The sequence below is a fragment of the Eretmochelys imbricata genome, chromosome 1, assembly GCF_965152235.1.
Source record: "Eretmochelys imbricata isolate rEreImb1 chromosome 1, rEreImb1.hap1, whole genome shotgun sequence".
NCBI lineage: Eukaryota > Metazoa > Chordata > Testudines > Cheloniidae > Eretmochelys > Eretmochelys imbricata.
In genome coordinates, this window is record NC_135572.1 from 329,792,941 (window position 1) to 329,820,385 (window position 27,445).

The 27,445-nt window shown below is 38.9% G+C and overlaps 1 protein-coding gene across 1 annotated transcript in view; it reads left to right on the plus strand.

Annotated features, from left to right (window-relative positions):
• The window catches only part of CELSR1 (cadherin EGF LAG seven-pass G-type receptor 1), a 267,623-nt gene that overhangs the window by 225,297 nt on the left and 14,881 nt on the right, over positions 1–27,445 (plus strand). The window contains exons 15-25 of the mRNA XM_077807853.1: positions 144–327; positions 1,101–1,202; positions 3,378–3,472; positions 4,236–4,445; positions 7,124–7,307; positions 10,895–11,038; positions 13,397–13,598; positions 13,959–14,126; positions 16,509–16,635; positions 19,076–19,276; positions 24,829–25,003. Coding sequence (XP_077663979.1) covers positions 144–327; positions 1,101–1,202; positions 3,378–3,472; positions 4,236–4,445; positions 7,124–7,307; positions 10,895–11,038; positions 13,397–13,598; positions 13,959–14,126; positions 16,509–16,635; positions 19,076–19,276; positions 24,829–25,003 — 1,792 coding nt within the window. The remainder of the gene's footprint in view (positions 1–143; positions 328–1,100; positions 1,203–3,377; positions 3,473–4,235; positions 4,446–7,123; positions 7,308–10,894; positions 11,039–13,396; positions 13,599–13,958; positions 14,127–16,508; positions 16,636–19,075; positions 19,277–24,828; positions 25,004–27,445) is intronic.

The following is a 27,445-nucleotide window of genomic DNA, read 5'->3' on the forward strand; positions in this document are numbered from 1 at the left end:
CATCATAGTGTCTGGGCGCTCATTAATTCTTCTTTTCAGACTCACAAGCCATCCAGGAAGACCTTAAGAAATATAATTAATAAGGGGTTATAAGAAATATGGCAGAATTAAAATACTGTGTGTCTATCTCTTTATTTTTCCAGACAAACTACTACAGGCCACAAAGCAGTGACACCTGTTATCCATGTGACTGCTTCCCTTCTGGTTCTCATACTCGATCCTGTGACAGGGAGACAGGACAGTGTCCTTGTAAACCTGGAGTGATTGGGCGACAGTGTAACCGTTGCGACAATCCTTTTGCTGAGGTTACCATTCAGGGCTGCGAAGGTACCGTACGTTTCAGCCATCAACTGCTTCCAGCATTTTTAAAAAATGTTATTACTTTCAATGTTATTAAGTGTTATTACTAAAGAAATAGAAGAGTATTAATTGAGGCTAATAGTTTATCTAATTTATGCCAAATGAGGAAAGTGCTAGTTAAGAAGAAAGCAAAACATTCTTGTCCTGTTATTTCTGAAACATAGATATATGAATCCGTCTGCTAGCATCATCATAACCTCAAATTGAGATGCTGTGCACCAAGTCGCTAACACGTCCTGCTCCCTATGCCTGTTAAGATCAGTTATGTAAAGGAGTCTGTGTAGGAGGAGATGATTGCACCACTCTTAGGGTGCCCTCTGCTGGCCTAGCCATGAAGCCACATTGACGATGGTTTCAAATGATTTGTATATTTTACCTTCCCACATGGATGGTTGGTTCTTGGTCTCAGGGTAAAGTGAAGTGGAAATTCACGCCCAGAAAGGTGGCTAAAGTTATACAGTGTATATGGTGTGACATCCAGAGTCCCAAATTAATAATGACACTTCCTTGGCATGTATGTCTTTGCTTGCACGATTGAATAGCACTCAGGTTAAAGGTTGGGGAACACTGGTTTTGAAAAGAGAACAAATATAAATGGCTCCCTATGGAAGCTGTTGGAGATTCCAGTAAGGTTCTAAGTGCAGGGAAAGCCTTTCTGCAGCTGTAAATGTATTCTTACTATTATTTCCCTAACTTTACATTGCTAGAAAAATTGCATTATTTCTTTATTCCTGTCACAGTGATTTACAATGGGTGTCCCAAAGCATTTGAAGCTGGCATTTGGTGGCCACAGACCAAGTTTGGACAGCCAGCTGCTGTGCCATGTCCCAAGGGATCAGTGGGTAAGTTGACTGGGTAGAACATTAACATTTTTATCTGAAGCTCTGGTATGGGAAAAAATGAGAGTGAAAAAACTTGTATACATAGAGAAGAATTTATTTTAAAAGTCTAGAGATTACAGTGTAGCTTGTGGTTGTCACAAGCTGAAGGATTTATTTAGGTATAACTTCCATATCAAGAATTAATTAAAGCACATTCCAGTTAACAAATGAAAGGCAGAACATTAAAAATGCAGTAGATAAATAAACAAGTGAATGTAATATGGAAAAGAGAGTCTAAAACAATATATGTAAATGAGCACAGTCAAATGTTTCAGTATCCATTCACTGTATAAAGTAATTATTATGTTTTGTTTTCAGCGCATAATGGATTACACATGACCTTTAGCGATATAACTCATGTAGACAGGGATAAAATGTGGAGTACTTATATGGTATTTGCTTTACTAAATTTCTGCTAATATAACTTCAGAGGTACAATGTAGCTAAAATTTTCCATCAAGCACTTTACCTTTCTGCATCATTTGAGGTTCCTGATGATTGCATTTTATCAAGAATGTAAGCATGACTTCTCCTTCTGTATGAGGAGTAGCAGCTGCAGGTTTGGGCTACATTAATGTTTCTAAATAAAACATTGATTATAATGGACACATCTGTGCTTCCACCATTTTGTTATGACTATTATCCTTTATATCTAAAGGGATGGATCACATGTGACAAAAGTGTATGTGTGTGGGATGAAGGAAACAAGTGAATGACAATCTAATATGAAAATTAGACAATATTCTAACGCACTTTCCAAGCAAGTTTCTGTTATTGAAATTCATTGTTTATTTGGAGAATATGAGCTTTTTTCTTAAATAAGTATTATTAATGAAGAGAATAGGGAAAAAGAAAGGCTCTTGGACAGCAAACACTAGCAGCTGTGAGTGTTTCACTGAATATGTTTGTCTGCTAGACTACAACAATGGACTAAAATAAGATTATTCTCACATAGCTTGTGGAGAATTGTTTGTGGGAAATGAAATCTCTGTAACTACTTATCTCATTTCTGCACTTGCCAACTCTTATCTGTTGTTATCATTTGCAAGTGGAATGAACTGTAAATGATTGTATAACTTTTAAAAGTAGCACCATGGAGTATCAGCATTGACTCCATATGTTTGAGGAAAATTGGTAGCCCTTGAGTCTCCAGTTCTGAGAACTTCCCGGGCCGGGTAGGGGTAGGGTAAATTACATTTTTAAGCTAACTTTATTTAAATTTTCAACTAATATAAATTTTTGCATAAAATAAATTTTCATCAATGATGTTTGCATTCCTCTTGTGATTGTTTGTGTGTATTCTAGCAAATGAGAGAACAGGCAGAGATGTCTGTGGAAACAGCAAATTTTAAGTGAACATTCCAGAACATCGGCAGAAAGCAAATTTTGTATTTGCAAATGTGGATATTTGAACTGGAAACCTGAGCCTAGGTCACAAACAGCCAGTCAGGAAACAGAAACAATATCATGAGATTTTGTTTCCAGTCAGAGATAACGAACATAGCTAAAATTTTTGAAAAGCAAATACCCACAATCAGCTGTTCACAAGGAATCTACAAACCAAGAAACAGCTGTAGAAATTAGTTGGCAAATAATTTGAAATAATGAATAAATTAAATTAAATAGAAAGCTGCTTCCAAACAAGTCCAAATGAAAAAAGGAATTTACATTTGTCGCTTAAAGTGTTCACTGTGAACAATGTGCTTACCTGTAATATTGACAGTGCTCACATGTTGTGAAGCGCAGCTAGCATTTATCCAGGATACCCACCTGACTGAACGAATGAATTCTCACCTGTAATGGATAGATGTTTCTCTCATCTTTGGTGTTTAGGAATTGCACAATCTTTCTTAGATTCACGGTTGCTTAATTCATCAAAAGATGCTTTGGCAACTAGCATGAGACAGGTTCAGACAGATATCTGGAGGCTAACATAGACCATTGTTGGAGAAATCTGTTTATGAACAACAATAAACTGTGTAACTTTCCTGAGGCTGAGGAATCCTAGTTTGCAAGGTGAAATATGTGTTTTTCTTTAAGAGATTTGAAAGTAAAAAGCTAATTTTCTACAAATTCTATATTGATTTGTGCAGAACTATTGTAGGTCTTGTTAATCCTTTGTTTTGTTTTCTTCAGGGAATGCTGTTCGGCACTGTAATAGTGAGAAAGGCTGGCTCCCTCCTGAGCTTTTTAACTGTACCACCGTTAGCTTTGTGGATCTTAAAATCATGGTAGGAAATATTTCCTTATTCTTAGCAGGCCAGAGTCTTATCAACCTGTCCAATACACAGTAGCGTCTACACATAATAGACATACTTTGAACACGAAGAAATGAATAGACATATAGCTTTCCAAATGTGGTGACGGCTACTAAGACTGTATTCGTATTTGTTTACATCAGTGTCCAAATACTGAGACATTCGCTGTGGCCCCCAATCACACTGACTTCAGTGGAATAACACTGATTTACAACTGAATATCTGACCCAACATTTTCCTGGGGATTTATTAGAATTTACTATGAGTTTTAATAATTGTTTGTTGGTAAAGGCCCTTGGAGATGTGTCATCCTGTTTTTAAATGCTCATCTTTGGCAGATTTTGTCTTGCATGCTGGGAAACCCACATGATGTTAATGTACATAGTAAATAAAATCCCCAACCCCTGTTATCTTCTCTAGTTCCTGCTTCTAATGCTCATCATCTCAGATAATCCCAGTCTCCAACTTGACACCACCAGGCTCCATCTGCCAGCTGTGTGAACGTTCAGACCCTGCATTTCGCTTTAGAACCTTTATCCTTCTCTGACAGTCATGCACATTCCATTGCAATGTCCTCTCCCCTCCTTTCCCAGTAGTATTTCTGTTTGGATCAGATGATTCCTCTGTCCCGTAAATCTCTAGATGATGGAAAGCAACAGTGTCTTTGTAACTGGAATGACTGAACTAAGACTGTTGCAAAATTGTTTTCCCTTATTTTTTCTCCTTTCCACTTCAGAATGAAAAACTACATCTCAACGAGACCAAACTGGATGGAGATAAGTCCATACAGATTGCTAAAGTGCTGCAAAATGCCACCAAGTACACCAACTCCTTGTATGGCAATGATGTGAGGACAGCATACCTGCTGATGATCAGGGTCCTGCAGTATGAGAGCCAGCAGCAAGGGTTTGACCTAGCTGCGACAAGAGATACGGAATTCAATGAAGTAAGAGAGATACTGTGTGCTCATAGGTTCTCACTGATATGTTCATTTAGAAATTCATAAATGAGTTCACCTCAAACCCATGTGGAGTGAATGTTGTTTAATCTGTTTTACAAATTATTCCTTCTTCGGAATAGTTTGAAATGAAATTTGACCAAGTAGGGAGTTAGATGATAGGTAAAGTTCATCATAGTACCATCCAAAAAGCAGAATTCTCAGAACTAGAAAGTAATTGAGGGAAAGTGCTAATATTGAGTAAAATAGCTTTGTTTGTCACATTCTGCTGTTCAATGGAAAACCAGCCAGATCTTACCAAACTTTCATTTCAATATAGTACATAAAATGTTGAAAGGTGAATTAACTCTGAAGGTGGGTTATCCTGTTGTCCTCACATTGGATTTAAAAATCTTTTTAGAGGAGTGTGAAAAATTAATAAATGTACATCTGTATCATACCTTGCCTATAATTTCCAGTGTAGCTATTCCCTTACAGAAAATGAATACACAATCAGAAACCTTTATTTATGCATTTCTAATACAAACACAATTATAATTGGCCTGTTATGGGCTCTGGGTTTTATATGTTGTTTTCATTAGAACTGAAGTAGTATTTTGACCAAAGCTCCCCTGCAGAATTCTTTAAAAACTTTTCTGACAATTTTGTATTCTGTAATAATACTCCTTTTCCTGGTTTTCTGTCCACAGAAGAGCACTGATGCACTGTTTGTGCTAGTGTTAATTTGCAGACAAATATCTGTTGTTGATGGCGTATCAAGGTCTAAAAAAATTCTATAAAAATAGAGAGTTCATTGCAACTTAGAAACAAAGTGGTTTCCTCACTGATGTAGAAAATTTCTCAGTATCTTAGGTTATTCAGTTTACAAATAATGAAAAAGACTTTTGAAACAGTTGTCTTTTTAGATTCCCCAGGTTTTAAGAGATTATTTTTTTCTTACTTAAAGCAAACACTGTGCCAACAAATTTGTAGCTTCAGGCACTGGATTTGGATGAATTTACACACCCAAGCCTTGAGATGGATTGCGTAAGAACTTAGTGGGTTTTGTTAAATAAAAGTGTGAACAAAAAGGAAGAGAGAAAAGGAGTACTTGTGGCACCTTAGAGACTAACCAATTTATTTGAGCATAAGCTTACGCTCAAATAAATTAGTTAGTCTCTAAGGTGCCACAAGTACTCCTTTTCTTTTTTGCGACTACAGACTAACACGGCTGTTACTCTGAAAAAAGAAAGAGAAATAATCTACTTTTGAAATTTTGACTTCCATTTATTTTAAATATTTTCATGTACATAGCACTAAAATACCCACCATAATATTCAGTAGCTGCCTAAGTATTTTTAGGGGAGAGCAAGAATTAAAATAAGTATGTTTTGGACATCTAATGTGTCATTAACAAGGAGAACCCATATGGAGAAGATGATATGGTTTAGGCTGAGAGACTGTAAGGAAAAGCAGAAGAAGTTTGCTGGTTATTGTTGAGTGAAGACTGTAAAATGCAGCAGAGTGGGTAATGCAAATAGCAATCATGAAAATTGGTGAGTTCTGTTACAAGGCTGCTTCCATACTCTGCTGCACTGTGGTTTTAGCTAACCAGGTGATATATGGGTCCTTTGTAAAGATGTTGTCTGTTCTTTTTGTTATCTCAAACCAATATTTAAGAAGCATCTTTCCCCCCTGCCAGCCAAATGAATGTTTTAGGAGGATGGTTATAGGCATGTTAGTCTAGGACATTGTGGAGCATAATTTAATTTCTACCATAATTGTATCCAAGTTTATCCTCATATGTTATGTTTTTTGATACCATACAATAGTGTTTTCTACATTTGCTCCAAGAGCTTTTTGTAACAATTTCAGTGTTCTTGTTTAATTGAGTTTTATACAGTAATATTTTGTTTACTGCTTTTCTATTGTGTCTCAAGGTTGTAATATTTTGTAAAAATTGTAATATTTTGTTTAGTCTCCTAACTAAGAGCTGTATATGGAGAAGTTTATCCAGAGCCTTTTTTTTTCAACAGATTTTTATTTTAACACAACATAGAAATGGAAAAACACCCAACATATAATTTCAATTTTCTTTCATGATTATGAGTTTGTAATCACAAATTAAGATTAGTTCTTGCCACGTATGTTCCCCAAAAAGATGAAAAACAGGGACTGATTCATAGATTCCTTGATGATTCTACAGAAATATCAAACTCTGTAAGATAGGACACCATGTCTTCCCATTGGAAAATGAGATTTTTAACAAGTCTTATTAATCTGACTTCCCCAGGGGTGTTTCCTAACTTAGTTAGCAAGCAGTCTCTGCCTGTCCTGTCTCATCTCTGTGAGAGGCAAAGTCAGTATGTTTAGGTGTTCCTTCTGAGTTGTCTTGATTGGTTTCCTGCTTTAAAAAAAACACTTCCTTATAATCTCTGATCATTGCGCAGGTTGCTAATGAAAAGCTTGAAGGAATTTCTTATAAGTAAAACAACCTGAGGGTGACTAAAAGGTGTGCATTTATTTGATAAGGCTGGAGCAGAACATGCCTGGATCAAAATGTTTCATTATGTGTAATGCAAATCGTTTACAATATTCCTCACTTGAAACCTAGCCAGCTAAACTCCCTCGGTTGCCTTGTATTGGGTATTCTAATCATTTAAATGTATATTTATTTTTGTTCCTAGAACATCGTTAAAGTGGGTAGTGCCCTTCTGAACCCCAACACCAAGGAGCACTGGGAGCAGATCCAGCGAACAGACGGTGGCACATCCCACCTACTGAAACATTATGAGGAATATTTCAACACAGTGGCCCAGAACATGAAGAAAACTTACCTGAAACCTTTTGTCATTATTGCCACAAATATGAGTGAGTAGCTGTTGAAAACTGTCTTTTCTGTTAGATGAAATTCCCTGACACTTGAGAGCATCAGGTATTGTCCATCCACTGGACCAGCAATGTGTTCTGCAGAGAACAGCCAAGGGTGCCAAGGCTATATAAGAGAAAAGCTCCAGGATGCTGGGTCTGAAGGGAACAGCCCCCAACATTTTTCTCCAGACATGTTTAACTCATCCCTTGACAATGCTACATGTGCATTGAAAGAGCTCTCTGCTCTCTGGCTTGGAATCCTGAGCCAAAATGCAAGCCATGTGTTTCTAAAACTGTAAATTGCCAGAACATATATGCGGATTTTAAGGGTTCACAGAGCTATGGTGGGTGTTCAGTTCCAGAGTCGGAAGATATTTATTTTCATGACATCTTGATGGGTCTTGAGACTGTTCCAATAATCAGAATATTATAGTGACATGAGTTAAGATTCTTTCATAAATATGCAACCACACATTAATATACCCACCTCAAGCACTGGAATTTCTAGAATTCCTCTGAAAAAAACACAGTTTTCAGTAGAGTACTTCTACAACCAAGATATTAGCCCAGATGAAGCTATCAACAGCTAAGCCGCATGGTCTAAAGGACTGAGCAGAAGACTGGGAGCCAGAACCTCTTGATTTCCAATTCCGACTCTTACTCTAATTTTGACTTAAAATGTTATCTTGTTGTGTCAGTTTCTTTTGATCTGCAAAACGGAGATGATAATTCTTGCCAATCTACCTCACAGAGGTTATGTGATAAGTAATGAGTTGATATTTGTTCAAAGCTTTGAAAACATAAAGTGCTAGGTAAATGGTAAGTATGATTATTATTAAAATAAGCAGGAAAATCCAGTCTTACATGGCAGAAAAGCTTATCAGCAAAATTTCAAGTAGAGGGAGAGAGAAACTCACAAAGAAATATCCCTGACTCAGCCTGTATTCCATTCCATGTACCAACAGGGTTTTTATTCTGTGTGAATGGTTGGAGCCTAGAAGTGAGAGTTGGTCTGGAATTTTCCATGAAAATGTTTTTTCAGTGGAAAATGCCATTTCCACAAAACTAAAATTTTCCATGAGAAAATTTTGATTTTGCCAGAATGACTTGATTTTCCATTGGGAAAATTGACACAAAATATTTCAGGTCTGATGAACCCAGATTGAAACATTTTATTTTGAGTCAGTTCAGCATTGATTTGTTTCATTCTTATCTGCCATGGTGCCTTATGGGTATTGTAGTTCAGGTGTCTCATACCCCCATTTTCCCCTATGGGTCAGGCTTCCTGCCTAGACTGCATCTCCCATGTGGCACCATGTTCTCCCCTGTGGTTGATCTGACACAGTGCATCATGGGAGCCGTATGACCACAGTGTATCACCATATGAAATGCAGTCCGACTGGGAGACCTGCCCATAGAGGCAAATGGAGGCATGAGATGCCTGAACTACAATTCTGATGACACACTGTGGCAGCTCAGGGTGCAACAGATTAAAGTTGAATCAATCAAGCCAACCTGTTCAGCAAACTGAAACAAAACGTGTTGATTGTTGAAATGTTTTGCTATTTCCAAAGCAAATTTTTCTGAACTTTCCCTTCCTCAAAAATTTTTGATATTTCAGCTTTTCATCCCAATTTGGCATGACAACTCATTTCAAAATGTCTGAATTTCCTGCTGGATGAAAAATCTGATTTTTCATCAGCTCTGCCTGAGGTCAGAAGGATGTAGCTTCTAAGGGGCAAGGCAATTCTCTACTGACTAGTTTCTTTTTTCTCTCTCTCTCTCTGGAGCAATTTTTCTAGGTGGGTGCTGCATTAGTAGGGTTGACTAACAACTCATCTGGGAATTATTTAGGGACTAGGGAAAGAATAGGAATTGGCAGTGCTTAACTTGGACATTTCCTCACACAGAAACCTGCAGTGAGCCTGATACAGTTACCCTCCACAGCTCCAGCTTCTCAATTTTAATTTTTATTAAAATGCCTGAATTGGCAGCTTCTGAGGTTTTAAAAAAATGAAAGTTATAAACCAAACACTATAAACACTTCTGGCAGTTGCAAAACAGCCAGGGGGTCTGGAGATGAGCCCCAGAGTAGCTAGAAATGCAGGGATAGGGGAGAGCTGAGAAGTATTCTCATCCCTAACCTCTCCAAGGAACAAGAGATTGAGGCTCGGAATCTAACCCACTTCTTTTGCATGGCAAACACTAAAACTAAGCCATGGGGTCAGACCTTTAGTATATGAGTAGCAGTAGAAGTATTATAATTTTTAACTTAGTTTTTGAAAGATGTCTTTTTTAAACTTCTAGCTCATACATGTCCCTGTCAATAATATTGCAGCACTTTGTATAGCTATGTTCTCCTGTTGCTGACCACCACACAATATTTCATATAGACAAAATAAATAATTTCCACATCAGTGGCAATGTAATATCATACCATGCTATATTACCTCCTGTCCAATGATTTTAAACCATCTTACAAACATTAAGCTTCACAGTACTCCTGTGAACTAGGGAAGTATTATTATCCCCAACTTACATATGGAAAAAGTAAGGCAACGATTTTTCCAACGCCATACAGGAAATGTATGATGAAGCTAGGAATAGAATCCATATTTCCTGACCACCAGTCCTGTGCATCCCTCCTTTTTGTCCCTCCTACCATCCCTCTTACCAGCCTTCTTCCCCACTACCATATGTAAAAGTTTACATTTTATACTTTTCCAGAAGATCACATAAAGTGCAGTTGACTCTGAAAATTGACCATGCCCATTCATATTTATCTCTTAATGAGCGCTAGAGAAATTTGCTGTTTGTTAGCAAAAATACATTTTCTACCTGCTAGCTTTGGTGCCTAACCTGGGATATGAGAGAGACTAAGTGGGTGAGGCAAGTTTTCAAACTTACACAGAGTTACAACACTGCATATAACCTGGGATATGAAAGTCAAGCTAGGTCTTTCCAGTTTGTTCATAATCAGCAGCAATAAAGATTCCGCAGTACAAATTCTAACCTCAGGTACAGATGTGCATCTCAGTTAAAGGCAATGATAAAATATGAAAAATGATAAAAAATGGCTCTGCCATTGGGATTTAGTTAGCAAGTCTGTTATCTTGCTCAGAAATTGCATCCAGCTCATTTTCTTTGTTGTGTTATTTCTGCAGTACAAACAGGAGAAAAAAATAGTAAAAACTTATTTTTGAAATAGCAGATCTGGCTATTTCAACTCATACAAGAAGTTGGGCTATTGAGTTGGAATCTGCCATTTTTAGATAGTTTATGTTCAGGACAGAACAGCACTTTACTAATACGAAATCTTTTTTGTGTGAAATTTGTAACCATTACATATGCACTGCATATACCTTTATATTCTCCAAATATGAAATAATGCTGGAACATATGATTTTAGTCGTCACTGGAAATAATTATTTGATTACAATAATTATTGATTACATTGGCATATTTTTTGGTTCAAATTTCTTAATGCTATGGATTTTCTAAAGTATCGGTAAAATTTCATTTTTGGATAATACCCTATATGATTGAAATTAAGTTACTATTATGAGAAATTTAATTTTTTTTCACAGTTATTGCTGTTGACATCTTTGACAAGTCTAATTTTACGGGCGCTAAAGTACCACGGTTTGAGAGGATTAAAGAAGATTATCCTAAAGATTTGGAGTCATCTGTTTTGTTCCCTGATACTTTGTTCAAACCTTCAGATAGAAAAGGTAAAACACCTCTCCAGATATTCAGTAGTAATCTTCCAATCGAATCTTAGGGATCAGTTATGCCTCTTATGAGGCAGAATTGTCCTGGGGCAGAGGTGGGGCAATCATATACATCAAGTGAACCTTACGTAGAGATAGAATGACTCTGTGGACCTGTAAGACATAATGCCTTCAGGGCACTAAGGGGAGCATTCTGCGCTGGGAAACTTGCTATACCCATTCACCAGTTCCCTCACATTGCTCTGTCACTGTGCATAGAAATGGTCCTGTCCTTTATTCCACACAGGAATGGCCTTTAGCACTATTGGCAGCACTCATGACCTCCCCCCACCCACAGGCTCCCCAGCACATCCATCCAAATTATAGCTGGCCCTAGTACAGTCATATCTTGTCAACTTGCCCGAATAGGGGAAGCTCTTATAGACTGACATATGTTCTAGGGCTAGACGATTCTCTGAAAACCGTACAGCTCAGATTTTTGTAGCATTTACACCTGACAGTTTGATGATCTGCTGTTTTTTATATCTATTCTAGAAGGGAAGATACTGCAAATGATTGTATCAGAAACCCTTCAAACATCATTGTTAATGAAACTTGTATTTAGAGATTAGCTGTTCTCTCCAGACTGGGAAGTTGTTTCTTATTCACCCCAGAATAGCAGGAACATGGCCCTGTTTCTTTAGGAACTCAGTAAAATCCACAGTATGTAAGTGAAAACTGTGGACATTAGATGCACCTGGTCTCCTGTGAAGGCATGAATGAGAATTTCAGCAGAAACAGAGTCAGTGGTGGCACAGGTGCGCAGAGCAAGTGAAAGACAGATTTACAGACAACATGGTATGAAAGATGGAGAGGCCAGAATCAAGGATGATGCCAAGTTAACAGACAGCAAAGGCAAATAGAAGGTCTAACCAGAACAGGCAGGTGGAGGATATGTTTGAAAGTGTACCTCTTACAAAGATACAGAGTTCTGCCTTTGAGACATTTGAAGAAAGTTGAGATAAAACCACAAGACAAGGTCAACACAGGCAGAGAGAGTAGCCCAAATGGAATCATTAAAAGTGTCAAACGTTATATATGGCTGAGTATCCTCAGTATAAAAATATGTCAGTATAATATAAATAATATATAAGGTAATACATTCGTAATGAAGATTTTTCTTATAAGTAATATATTTATGTGATCTGTGTCTTTTCTGTAAGAGGAAAGCAAATGGCGTTAAGAGATACTACCAAAATTTGAAGATCATGTGGAGGTGCCAATTTAAAGTAAAAACTCTGTGGCCCATTACTGTTGCACTCAGAAAAGGCACACAATGTACTGTAAATCTTGCTTGGTACATGCAGTATAAGAAGGATAATATACATGGGTTTTAATATTTCTCCTTAAATTGCACATCTTATTTAAATGTATGTGCCTGTTTTAGCCCCAGAACTGCTCATATTCTAACTAGTGTGACAAAGTTCTTCCTCTACCTTGGTGGATCTTGTTGGCGGATTTGCTCACCTTGGAGCTTCACAGCAGCCCTTAGTCTGGCAGTTTTCATGAGCCCACAGTCCAGGTCAACTCCTCCTGTGTCTGTCTGACCAGGAGCTGGGAGGTTTGGGGGGAACCCAGGCCCGCCCTCTACTCCGGGTTCCAGCCCAGGGCCCTGTGGAATGCAGCTGTCTAGAGTGCCTCCTCGAACAGCTGTGCGACAGCTACAACTCCCTGGGCTACTTCCCCATGGCCTCTTCCCAACACCTTCTTTATCCTCACCATAGGACCTTCCTCCTGGTGTCTGATAATGCTTATACTCCTCAGTCCTCCAACAGTATGCATTCTCACTCTCAGCTCCTAGTGCCTCTTGCTCCCAGCTCCTTACATGCACACCACAAACTGAAGTGAGCTCCTTTTTAAACCCAGGTGCCCTGATTAGCCTGCCTTAATTGATTCTAGCAGCTTCTTGATTGGCTGCAGGTGTTCTAATCAGCCTGTCTGTCATAATTGTCTCCAGAAGGTTCCTGATTGTTCTAGAACCTTCCCTGTTACCTTACCCCGGGAAAGGGACCTACTTAACCTGGGGCTAATATATCTGCCTTCTATTACTCTCCTGTAGCCATCTGGCCCGACCCTGTCACACTAGATAGAAAGATGGTTCAGTTGTTATTTGATTTTCAATTGTATGATTATATAGTATGCAATATAGTCATATAAAGTATTCTGAAACATGGTATCAAAAGTGTCCTCAGTGCTGTGCATCTAAAGTTACCTGGGCGCGAATGTTAACATAGGTAACGAACTGTAAACATCTGTTAAAATGGTAGCCCAGACTTATGGTGAAAGAGTTAGGCTTGAATGTTTGTATTGACTTTGTAGTGGCACCTACAATGAAGCCATCAAACCAAAAAATGTCCTCTAAGACGGATAATGGTATTTTAAACCCTGAGAATGCATTTACAAAGAGAAAGAAGCGACACCCAGATGAGTCTAACCAGTATGCTGTTGCTATGGTGATTATATATCGATCTCTAGGACAACTTTTACCTGAGCACTACGATCCTGACAGAAGAAGCTTAAGGTAAATTTTATACACATCTGTGAACTGCTCATAGAATCCTTCTGACTTGCTTTGAATGCTAGGTGGTCAGTGGTGCTATTATGTTACAATTATATTTCTCAGCTATCAGCTGTCATCCATTTGTTAGTGTAAAAGTAATTGTTTGCAGAGCCGTCCTTCTCTTGTTCTAGATATTTGAGACCGTAGACTGTTGTGTGAGAACAACCAGATCAGCAATGCTAGGTTTGAGAAATGTAAATACCTTCTGATTGTGCAGCCATGACAACTCCTTGATTACGACACTTATTTGCAGTAGCTGCAAAATTGGGCTGTTGTATTTTAACGTTGAAATCTTTTTGCAGCTTTGCTTTATTTCCACAGGTTACCTAATCGACCCATCATTAACACACCCATAGTGAGCACCACCATTCATAGTGATGGGGAACCTGTACCAAACCTCCTGGAAAAGCCCATTATACTTGAATATGCCATGCTGGAAACAGAGGAGAGAACTAAGCCAGTCTGTGTGTTCTGGAACCACTCAATCATGTATGTTTGGTGACTTCTTTAATATTTTGGGAGGGAGTCAGGCCAGGCCATTGCAGTGCAGGTTTCAGAAGTTCAGGCTGAGAAGGAGGCACTGTACAAGAAGAACATGAACATTTTGTTCTTAGTTCGTTCGTGTAGGCAGCTTAAGGTAAACTTTATACACATCTGTGAACTGCTCATAGAATCCCTCTAAGCATGATCAATATACAAGTAATTAGAATAACTCCTGAGAACAAAAGGATGATCCTCTAAAAATGTGGCTTTCTAACAAACTCTCACTGCAGGATATGTAACTTTCTGCAATATCTTATCACAGTGAAATATGAGCCTCAGGAAAGCCAGTGATTTCACAAACTCTGAGTGAGCTTTCCCCTCTTGTGTTAAAGTTCCTGCTTGGGAGCTCTGGGAAGGAAATCTCTGTTAGGATTTGCTTGCTGGGTTCCTTGCCTATTTTTCCATCCTCCAGTCCTTGCAATTGAAGGGGCGCAAAGCAGAGAAGACTCCCTGTGCCTTCCCATACTCTCTGTGGCATGACCAAGCCCAATTTGGCTATATATGAGTACAATTATAGCAGCTAGCTATTCTTCATACAAGAACAAGTGGAAATGTGGTTCTTAAACAGTTGATGAGATTACAAATTTTAAACTGAATTACATACACCACAATCTAACCTCAAAATATCATTTTGAAATAAAAAGTTGATCACAAGGACAATTGTGCTAGTTACTAGTAACTTATCTTTCCTCCAATAAACTATTGCTTATTTGTCTTTGTTTTAGTGAAAAATAAAAGGGATGTGTGAGTGAGTGGGAAGGGAAGTGTCTATTATGGAACCTTTGACCCTTCCCATTCCATCTTTCAGCCCATCATGATCAAGCAGCAGTTTCTGTGTCTGACTTTCATGGAAGGAAGTAGTAGGGAGAATAAGGAGAAATATTCTCAGTCTAGTCTAGTCTTTCATATTTGATAAAGAGGAAAGTTGAAAACACAAATATTCCTTAAAGATACAGAGAATGCTATGAACAATATTACGTTGTGTAAGCATTTTGGGATTCTACAACGTTGTGAAAATATGAAGAGCAATCCTCTTTGAAATATTTTTAAGGGTGTGGGAAAAAGGAATGAACATTTTGTGTTAAGAGTTAACTACTCATTCAGCATTTCATAATTCTGATGTATTAAAATGAATATATAAATATAAAAAATGAAAGTCCCAAATCATGAGATTACAAATATACTAATAGGATTATCATAGTCTCTTTTTCAGGAAAAACATATCAAGTGTGCATTTTTCAAGAGAGCTCAAAGGGGCAATGAAAATCTAATACAGCAGTAATTAAGTTTAGAGAAGCAATTTCTTGACACCTTAAACAATTGTTTCTGTGAATAGCTCATAAAAGAGAATGACAATTCCTATGTTTGTAAAGTTTTTCAGTAATAATACGGGTTAGAATAACTCAATAGTTTTAAATAGTTTGATACTTTGCCTCTTTTATTGCTGACTACTTCATTGGTACTTCAGTCTATTTTGTGGCTTCTTCACAGTTGCCGTTAAAAACCAACTTTGTTCGTTGGCTTTATAATTTCTTGTAACAAAAGAATTTTAAATAAGCTAACTGTGTTTCAAGGGGCTAGTTATCTTAAAAACACAGTTAAAATATTATATTGCCAAATGGAAAAAACAGTTAAAATGTCTAATTAGAAGCCTTTGAAATGAATACAGTAATATTTGTTGTTCATAATTTTTACAGACTAGAGTAATAGATTTCAGGACAAATTCATCCCTGAAGTCAGAGGAGTTATACCTGGTGGAATTAGGAAGCTTTGCTGGGTTATCTGTTCCTCTCTGGTGCTGGTGCAGGATATCCCTCGATATAGAATATTGTTCTCTATAGTGTGTTTTGTCATATTTTCTCCAATCTGATTTTAAAAGAACACAGTTTAAAATCTCACACTTCTGTTTGAAAATACTTGTAACAATCATAGGTGAAATAATACCTAAGATGACTGAGAAATTAAAGGTGAAAATATATTTCTTGGTATTTTCACTTTGTTTACTTTGCACAAGTGACATCACTTTGTTTTGTCACAAAAATTGGACAAAAAGAAAAGGGGATGCATGTTATATCTGAAACCATTTCTGACTCAGCTTTTGAAACTGACTAGATTTCAGGGTGATAGTGTCCCAGTAAATCAATGCAGGTGAAGGCTGCCAATGTTCAACTTTGTCTAGGATGCTGTTCCCACTAATCTAAAACTGAGAGCTGCATTAGTGGTTAATATCATTGATGGGGTGAGGAGTGAAAGGAGGAAGTGGTCATGTAAGGATGCTCTAGAACAATAAAAGTTTATCACTTTACTTGTGCTTTCTTCATTCAACAGAGTTGGTGGGTCTGGAGGCTGGTCCTCCAAAGGGTGTGAGCTTTTTTCCAGAAATCAGAGCCATGTTTCTTGCCAGTGCAATCACATGACCAGCTTTGCAGTCCTAATGGACATTTCAAAACGAGAGGTGAGTGGCCACACTCATGCAGCTGCTGGGCTAAGGTGTTTTTAAGAGGTTTCAGGTGTGATTTAAGAGCTTTTCCCCAACTGGTTAATTCCTTCTTTGCTTTCTCCTGCAAATAAAGCCAACAGCATGTCAGAGATGTATTCTTGTAGTGCCTGCCAGTGCTGCTGCAGTGAGGCCTATGTCCATATTTTCACTGAGTTTATTACATGGACATAAAAACGTAGTTCTGGACTAAAAATTGATGCACAAGACTACAGATTAGAATATTGTATGGGTGGGGGGGACTCCTTCTCAGTTCAGAAAAGGCTGCTTTGGGCTGAACTCTGCTCGGCTGTAGAGAGCCTGTGCAAGGCCCTCTCCATCACTAAAGTCCAGCTATGGGTTAGCAGTCACATGGCTTGGGGGTTCTTGCACACTGCAGACTGGGGGCTCTGTGCTGTCCTAATAGGTGGATATGGAGAAAGCTAGCAAGGATAATCAGGACAGGGGTCCCCACATGTGCTTACACAGAGCCAGTGTTTGGGAACCCCCAAATAGGTTGTGTGGAGGAGCTGTGGCAATTATTCCAGACCATATATTCGTAGATTTAAAGGTCAGAAGGATCTGTTTGACCTCCTGTATAACAAACGCCATAAGCCTGCCCCAGAATAATTCCTGTTTTATTAGAAAAACATCCAGTTTTGATTTAAAAATTGCCAGGGATGGAGAATCCCCCACAACTCCTTGGTAAATTGTTCCAGTGGTTAATTACCCTCACTGTTAAATATATAAACCTTATTTCCAGTCTGAATTTGTCTAGCTACAACTTCCAGTCATTGCGTCTTGTTGTATCTTGGTTTGATAGACTGAAGAGCCAGATATTGAATATTTGTTCCCCATGTGGATACTTATAGACTGTGACCAAGTCATCCCTTAATCTTCTCTTTGTTAAGCCAAATAGATTGAGCTCCTTGAGTGTCTCGCTATGAGACATGTTTTTCTTTGCTTTAATCAATCTGATAAGGATGAAGACTTCTTCCCACACCACAGGTGGCTGCGCTTTATAGATATGTGAGTGGTCCTTATGTAGAAATGTCCACATGCTCCCCTCATCCAGAAATATGTAAATGGGAACAAACAAAAATGCATAAACTTAACAGCTCCACTGAAACTTGAGTGTCTGTAACTCTCCCCACACAGTCTGTAAGATAGATAGGGTCCAGAGTGGGCAGGCAACAAGGCCCAAAAAGGCAATGGAGGTCTTGTGATTATTTGGATCCTTGCTCTCCACCCTGTGTACCCAGTCTGTATTGCCCTACATCCATGCCCCACCCCATTATGCCTTCGCCTCCCCCTCCCCAAGCCATAGCAGCAGAGCGAGACTGGCAGTCACACTGTTACTGGTGATGACGTCCTGCTGCATTCTGTGAGTGTGCAGAGAGAAGCCACAAAGCGTGTAGTGGAGAGTTACTGCTGCTCAAGGCACAACCTACTCTGTAAAGAGTGTGTGCTGTCTAATGCCTGCCTACTCCTGGTCAGTCTGGGGGCCTTGATGATCTTTTGAAGAGGGGAAAATGGCTAAAGGGAGGAAGGGAGCATCTTGTTAGCCTTTTCCCCCTCTCCATAGGGACCCATATTTTTCAGTGCAGGTTTGTGAGCCCTCTGCCCTGCACAAAAGATCATCTCGGTTAAAGTTAGTTAAAACCCTTGCAATCTTTCTGGATGAAACACCATCTGTGGAATGTAATGTCCTGGTTCCAATTGCTTGCTTTGTTTGTTTGCTGGCAATACTCATGGGAGGAAGCTAAGCAAGATTTGGACATAAAGACAGCCTTGTTTTGCTTTGCGCCACAGAGAGTCAAGTTTGACAAACTAACCACTAATGCAAAGCTCATGAAAATTCCCAGTTCCCACCTAAGAAGTTACAGTTGTCATAGAAGTAGAGACTCATGTTCATCTTTCTAAATATGATTGTACTGTAGTTATCCATAGTTAAGCATCAGTTTTACTTAAATCCAGAGGCCAGATTCAGATCAGTATGCTCCGCAGTGCACAAAACAACACTTGTCAGTTGAAAAACTACAGTATAGATCTTGTGAAGTTGCCAATTTGAAAAGAGTTAGATTTTAATTTACTATCTTGAGGGGTTCTTGCTTGGCACATACTGATTTCCTGTTAACACTGATTTTCTTCAGTGTTTGAAATTCGCTTAATGGTGGTTTTGTATTTTTAATCCCCCGAGTGAGCTAGTTTTACCCGACATGTAAAAGGGTTTATGATACATTTTCTTCATGCTCAAGAGGTTGAGTCCCCACTGTCCCCACTTCCATCTGTTCTGTAGTAAATTTTCTGCCTGGATATTAGCTAAAAGTTAAATTTTTTTTCTAAGAAATAACATCAGACAAAAAACATAATTAGAAGGAAAGCTTTACAGAGATGTTTTTAATCTGTCACTCCACAGAATGGCGAGGTGCTTCCTCTGAAGATAGTCACTTACACCACTGTATCCATCTCATTGGTGGCTTTGCTGATGACCTTCATACTACTAGTTCTGATCCGAACACTGCGTTCAAACCTACACAGCATTCACAAAAACCTGGTGGCTGCCCTTTTCTTCTCAGAATTGGTCTTTCTTATTGGAATCAATCAGACAGAAAACCCGGTAAGAGCCAGTTCAGTGCTTTTGGGATACCAGCTGCCATTCAATGACTGAAGCTTTGTGTAAAGCTGTAAATAGAGTGTTCACACCGCAAGTTTTGATCATTTGTTATCTATTTCACTTTTTCTTTTTCCTTTTTTGGGGGGGCTGGAGGGAGCACGAAGGTTTCATTTGTATGAAGCCTACACCTTTTTATACACCACTCATTGGGAAGAATAGTTGTCCCATTAGATAGGGAAGGTATTTTTTTCCCCCAGGTAACAGATGAAAACTGCCCCCCAAAGGGCAAATGTGACATAAGAATTGAACCCCGAACATACTGATTTCCTCCTTTGGTTCTGCCTGATAACATTCTACCTCACTTTATCTCTCCAGTACTGTGCAGAACAGACTCCTTTAGAAGCCCACGCAGAAGCTCCTAGTGCCGAAAGGCATGTCACCAAGCACCATGTCCCATGTTCGGCTCCTAGTGCCGAAAGGCATGTCACTCAAGAGCAGTGTGCATGTCCCACACTGGCACCGGTCATGCTGGAGAAGCCGATTGCCTGGCACAGGTAGCTTGCTACCTCCTGGCACAACAGGGAAACCCATTGCCTAGCACTGTGCTTTCCATTCACTGTGGTTTCTGGCTTTGGCACAGCATGAATATTTTTATAGCTTAGTGCAGCCTTCTCTTGCACCGGCCAGTGTGCATGAGGAAACGCAACCTGGATTGAAACTGTGAATGCGGGAAATACAATATGCATGACATTTTCATGTTTTATAATCAGTGCCTCATTTGTAGCCATTTTTATGTAGCAATTATTATTATTTATTAATGGCATCCAAAATGTACTGGGTTCCGTGCATACAGGCAAAAGGAAAGGTTCCTGGACCAGAGAACTAGTAGTCTGCGTAAACAGCCAATGTACAGATGGGGCATGGAGTTGCAGTGAAAAGAATATAAAATCATACAAACAAGCTTTTACAATTTAGACCATTAGAAATGTTTCGTAAATATTATTTGAATGTTCTGTTAGACATATCTTTTTAAACAGCCTTTACTCTAAATCCCAGATAAGTAACTTGAGAGAGAAGGTAGCTATAAACACAAGTGAAGCTGATTGCATTGATTTTTTCATTGTCCAAGGGGAGAGAAGTGCAAAAGACATGTAGATCTGAAGACTAGAAGGGTCCATTGTGATCATCTAGTCTGATCTCTTGCATAATACAGGCTAAAGAGCTTCAATCCAGTACTTTCTGCATCAAGCCCATAAGTTCCGTTAGGACCGTAGCATATATTTTAGAAAGATATGTGGTCTTGATTTAAAGACTTCAGGTGGTAGATTCTCTATCATATCCCTAAGTAAGTGGTTACAATGTACCCTCGCCATTAAAAATTTGCACCTAGCATAAATATGTCTAGTTTCAGCCTCCAGCAATTGCATCTTATTATACATTTTCTGCTAAATTAAAAATGTATCTACTGTCAGAAATCTCTTCCGCCTTTAGATGCTTCCAGATCATGATCAAGTCACTTCTTACGGATAAACAAAATAGATTGAGCTTCTTGAATTTCTCGCTATATGAGGCATGTTTTCTCAGACCTCAAATAATTCTTGTAGCTCCTTACTGAATCCTTTACAGTTTTTCAACATCCCTTTTAAAAGTGTGGATGCCAGAGCTGGACACACTATTCTTTAATAGTGGTATCACTAATACCATATACAGAGGTAATACAACTTCCCTCCTCTTACTTCATATTTCCTGGCTTATACATCCAAGAATTGTGTTGGCCTTTTTATTATGGCATCACACTGGGAATTCATGTTCAGTTGGTTATCTTCCATTACTGCCAAGTCCTTTCCAGTGTCATAGAATCATAGAATATCAGGGTTGGAAGGGACCTCAGGAGGTCATCTAATCCAACCCCCTGCTCAAAGCTGGACCAATCACTGCATTCCTGTCTCCCATTGCAAGTGTGACCTACAGTTTTTATTCCTAGAAGTGTGACCTTGCATTTGGCTGTATTATAATGCATGTTGCTCAGATAAGCCCCTTACCCAAGTGATCCAGATGGGTCTGTATAACTGACCTTTCCCTATCATTATTTACCACTCCACCAATTTTTGTGTCATCTACAAATTTTACTAACAATGTTTTTATATTTTCTTCTAGATCATTGATACAGATATTGAACAGCAGTGGGCCAAGAACAGATAACAAATCCCTGCAGGACCCCACTAGAAACCCCCCCCCCCCATTTACAATTACTTTTTGTAAACTGAATGCCAAGTTAATTGATATAAAAAAAGTAGACTAGCTCATTTTTAGCAAGGTAATTCCGAAGCATTGTTAATACCATCAGTATTACTTCCTGGCATTTTCATACTGCAATGTCCATTGTGTCAGGGACATGACCACCCTTTTCATTTTCCTCTCCATGATTCGGTTACTATAATTTACTGTAATATCCTTAACCTTAAGCCATTTTAAAAAGTCTTTTTAAGTTAGAGAATACATTTTATATCATACAAGGCCACTCCTTACAACCTCCCCAGTCAATTTAAGAAGCCGGGAGGACTGTAAGCTATGTGTGTTTGAGGGAATTATTCATCTGTCTGTGTGGAATGAGAGTTGTTTAACGAGTCATGCACTGATGAACATAAAATGAAAAAGAATGTTGGAGCACAAATAATACTAAGGGGCTGGCACTGGGCCTGGCTTTTATGGGTTTCTGTAAATGAACAATCACATTTCAGGGAGAGGTTTTTAATCCCCCGTGGACTATTGATAAACAGACAATGATTTATTTTCTCTGTTCCTTACCTGAAAAAGGCAGAGTTTCAGTGCTGCAGCCTGCACAGATATTTGCCAGTGGAAGCATAAAGAACCACACCTTTGTTAATATAGCAAAAGAATTTTTATTTTGAGGGCTAAACTTTCAGCAGGACTTGGTGTATTAAATTTGATGGAATTTGATGTGAGGGATAAAAGAGAGAGTCAAAAGTGTTATCCTGACCCTGTCACTATCCAACATGAACAGTTAAACTTGCTTCAGGGTTCTGAGTACAGAGACTTTGGCCTACTGAGACCCATGTCAAACAAGTTAGAAAGGTCATGCCAGAATCTGAAAATGTATTGATTGTGATATACAGAATAGAAAGAATCCAAAACAAAGCATAAAGCGTTTTGAAATTAAAATTGAGTGGTTATGCAAACCGATCTTAATCAAAACTTTCCAAAGGATATCGGGTAGAGTCCTTTGTTTTATCAAATACCCCTTCTTAGGAGGGAAGAAGGTGTTAGTTCTGTTGTTGGATTTTTAACTCAGCTCTGGGTTCTTATGATTATTCCCATTTTTGGCAAAACAGACAGAAAAAAGGGGGAGGAAAAATAGGACAGCAAAGGTGGGGGGAGAATACAGCTTTCTGTAAATTCACAGGCTCAGGGTGGCTGGTCGGTCATGGACGCATGCTCTGGGTTAGCAGCTCATCCATGATGGATGTTGCTCTGGGACTTACTTGCCCAGTCTGGGACATCATCTGGCTAGTCTTGGCAGATCTCTCACTTTCATGAGTCCTTCTTAGATTGAACAGAGATAGATCTCACATGTATCAATCTGTGATCATTGCTGGTGATGGTCAGGCATCTTCACTACCCAGTTGAGGGTCTGGATGTCTCCGAAGATCCTTGAGGTTCACCAGCAATGGGCAGAGTTTCAGGAGTGCAGCAACAGCCTGTTAGCCAGTCCCAAGGGAATCCCCCAAGCATCCATGTTTTTGTTCTTTGAAGTCTTTTTTTAAGGGTTCAGAAAGGGGTATGATGGGTGGAATAGACCATCTACTCATTATCTACACCACCAATTAGCCTAATTACCAATATCCCAATTTTGTCCATCATTATCTAGTTTCAAACTATTACCTTAGTCTAGTCTTGGGTCAGATCAGTGGCCCTTTTTAGTTCATACTTAACCATACTCTTTCTATCATTTTGAGTTGTTATTCATTCTATAAACTTTCACCCATCTTCCAGAAATTGAACTGCAATTGGGGTAGGCCTGCTTAGACCCCAGTTGTTACACCGTTGGAAAATTAGCTATGGTATCCAAGATCCTTTGGAATTCACCTTAGGGCTAAGTGGTCCTTTAGTAGTGCATTAATCTAGTGCTGGCCCTTGCATGAGGTATTTTTTCCTTCTACTTATTAGGTTTATGTACCTTTAACTGAGGAGACAGTGCCTCGGAGAGAGGTGAGACTTAACGTTTACAAGTGCTTAGATCGCATAAGGCTCTAGGATGAAGACTGTGGCCAGTAACTGCATTCCTCAGGCATAATGGAACTTTTTACCACCTGGGTAAAGCTCATTAGTGCAGAGGTGGAGCTTTCTCAGGGTCCAGTCCAAGCCTGAGGGATGAACTCCCACAGGAACCCAGAACCATCACAAACTTCATCACCTTCCACTCCTGTGCAAGGCGCGCTTCTTCCGCCTGGACTGCTCTAGTATAAACACACAGCAGCATGTACATTAAAAAAAACAAAACCATAACAAAACCATAACAAAACAAAACACTCCACTGCACACACAATCCTCCCCCTGGGGAGAGGATGTGAGAGAGAATGAACTTCACGTGGCAGATGTTAGCCACATCACTTAAGGCACTATTAGAAGGTTCTCAGGGCTTATGGGGATTAGGGAAGTATATGTAGAACCTACGTAGATGTCTTGGGAGCTTTTAGTTGTAGATTGGCTTCAGGGTAGGGATCAGTCAGCCCCATAAAGCCCTAATGTACCATTTGTAGTTATCAGAGTAACAGCCGTGTTAGTCTGTATCCGCAAAAGGAAAAGGAGGACTTGTGGCACCTTAGAGACTAACACATTTATTTGCGCATAAGCTTTCGTGAGCTACAGCTCACTGCATCAGATGTTCATGTGGCAGCTAAGCCTGCTTTGTTGAATCCATCTGACTCTTTGCCATTGTGTATGTGTTACATTGTCAGGAGGACGATCTATATGATCCCTCTGACTGTGAAATGGAGCCAAAAGTCAGAGGTTGCAATCAGCAGCCTTGCTAAGAAACTTTTTGCCTCTTGGCTTCCATCTTGGTTTTGTGAATCTTAAACTATTAAAAGTAGTGGAGACTCCATGCCTTGCTTCTGCAAAAATGCTGTTTTCTTGTTAAATTGTTAAGTGTTGCACACAGAACAAGGTGAGTGTGTTAGAATGGCCCAAGCCATCAAAGGTACAGCAAATACGCACAAAGAAATTAACTTCAGAAAAGATTCCTATGGGTGGGGGTTTAATAACTGAAAGAATTTTAGACTGAAATATGTAATTCTCAACAGTCAGACCACATGCAGGCCACACAATCTAAAAATAAAGGCTTACAAAATCACTTTCCTTAAAGCTCTTAAGACTATGACAAAATAATTAAATCAATTTTAATGTACAGTTTTTTTCAAAGAGTTATTAATATTTTCTTTAGCATCTAGTGAATATCCAGTCTTGTGTGTGTTGCAAGGGTCGTTGGTTCAGCAGGAGCAGCTGTAATCTCAGTGTTCTTTTCCCTTCCCCAGTTTGTGTGCACTGTGATAGCCATCCTCCTGCACTACTTCTACATGAGCACCTTTGCCTGGATGTTTGTGGAACAGCTCCACATCTACCGCATGCTGACTGAAGTGAGGAACATCAATTTTGGACATATGAGGTTCTACTATGTCGTTGGTTGGGGGATTCCTGCTATTATAACAGGTAGGGGAAGTAGGTCACCAAAGCTGAAAAGGCAAAACAACTTCATTCCTTTCCCCTCCCCCTCTATTCAGGACAGCATTAAAGCATGTGCTTAACTTCTATTGTAGTCAGTGGCGCTTAAGTGCTTTCCTGAATCAGGGCAATAACCACCAGCAAACAAGAAGACATCAGACTGAACTTGACAAATCAGCACAATGAATGCTGCTTGCCCTAATGAAAGTAATTTTCTGATATTTACAGCGGTAAAAACATATTTGAATTCAGATCAAATCAAGATGTATTGAAAGCACTCGGAAGTAACATTGTATTGTAATTACTTACTCTGTAGGTTAGAGAGATTTTGCTCGTCCTATGCTGGTAGACTAAGGTTATGTCTACACTGTGATAGAACAGCTGCGATAGAAAGTTGAACTTACAAATGTAGAATTATGCTTTCAAAAATAAAACAATGTAAAACTTTAGAGCCTACAAGTCCACTCAGTCCTACTTCTTGGTCAGCCAATTGCTAAGACAAACAAGTTTGTTTGCATTTGCAGGAGATAATGCTGCCCACTTCTTGTTTACAATGTCACCTGAAAGTGAAAACAGACGTTCACATGACACTGTTGTAGCCAGCATTGCAAGATATTTACGTGTCAGATGCGCTAAAGATTCATATGTCCCTTCATGCTTCAACCACCATTCCAGAAGACATGCATGCATGCCGTGAAAGTGTTCTTAAAATGAACAACATGTGGTGGGTCATCATCTGAGACTGCTATAACATGAAATACATGGCAGAATGCGGGTTAAACAGAACAAGAGACATACTATTTTCCCCCAAGGAGTTCAGTCAAAATTTAATTAACACATTATTTTTTTAACTAGCGTCATCAGCATGGAAGCATGTTCTCTGAAATGGTGGCCAAAGCATGAAGGGGCACGTAAATACCTTGTAATGCCGGCTACAAAAGTGCCATGTGAATTCCTGTTCTCACTTTCAGGTGACATTGTAAATAAGAAGCTGGCAGCGTTATCTCCCATAAACGAACTTGTTTCTCTTAGCAATTGGCTGAATAAGAAGTAGGACTGAGTGGACTTGTAGGCTTTACATTATTGTGTTTTGGAGTGCAGTTATGTAACAAAAAATCTACATTTGTAAGTTGCACTTTCACAATAAAGAGATTGCTACTACAGTACTTGTATGAGGTGAATTGAAAAAGACTATTTCTTTTGTTTAGCATTTTTACAGTGCAAATATTTGTAATAAAAAATAATAATATAAAGTGAGCACTGTATACTCAGTATTCTGTGTTGTAATTGAAATCAATATATTTGAAAATGTAGAAAAACATCCACAAATATTTAATACATTTCAATTGGGATTCTGTTGTTTAACAGTATGATTAAAACTGCGATTAATTGCGATTAATTTTTTTAATCACGATTCATTTTTTTGTTAATCGCCTGAGTTAATTAACAGCACTAACATATCTATATTAGAAAAGCTCTGCTGCACAAGTGGAAGGGCAGCACAGTGCACAGAGAGGTTTTGTGGGCTGGGCTGGAGGGTTCTGTAGATAGCGTGGCAACCCTTGTCATGCCAGCTGAATATTACTGAACTGAACTGAGAAATTTTAAGAAAGATTCTGTGCCACCTGTATTAAATTCTATGGGCTCAATCCTACCCTCAGATGATGTACCCTTTTAATTTATCATTGATTTCAGTAGTAGTTGAACAGTGTACCTGAGAGAGCCAAAGCTAGCCCCATTCACTTAGAGGATTATAGGATGGGATTTGGAAAGTGAAATCACTTTTACTGTAATCTTAGAGCCAGATGTTTGGCCAAATTGTGGTCAAAGCCCCACTAATGGCAGGATTGAGTCCTGAGCACTGAGTCTGTGTCTGCAGGATTACAGCTGTATAAAATATTTTACGGACCTTTAATCATTTATGGCTAATTCTTTCTGGGTGGTGACTGCTAAAGACTGGTGCAAAAACCAATTATAGTGAGAGGGAGAGGAGGCAGTCCCATCTCAAGTCCATACTTCAGAGGAAACAGATCCAATATCCCTTTGCCAAACAGCCACAGATGAATTTTCATAGCCTGGAAGGCCTGTACCAGATGTGAACGTTGGCTTTGGGCCAAGCTTTAAATAGGCAGGGTGAAATACAGCTACCTTCCCTCTACCCTACTCAGTGACTTTTCATCAAAGCATTAAGGCCCCTTTCAGTGAATTATTTATGAATGTATTGGACTATGTGCACAAGTACTCTCATATAAGTGAATGAGGTTATCATGCTTAAATGCCTCGTTGAATCAGGACCTAAAGGTATTGCAATTACCATCTTCCTGACTCCCAAATAATATAATGTGCAATAGTCATCTTCCTTATAATATCTGTCAAGTGCCTCTCTGGGATAAATTTCTGCATCGTTAAGAAGGAATAGCTGTGCAGTGT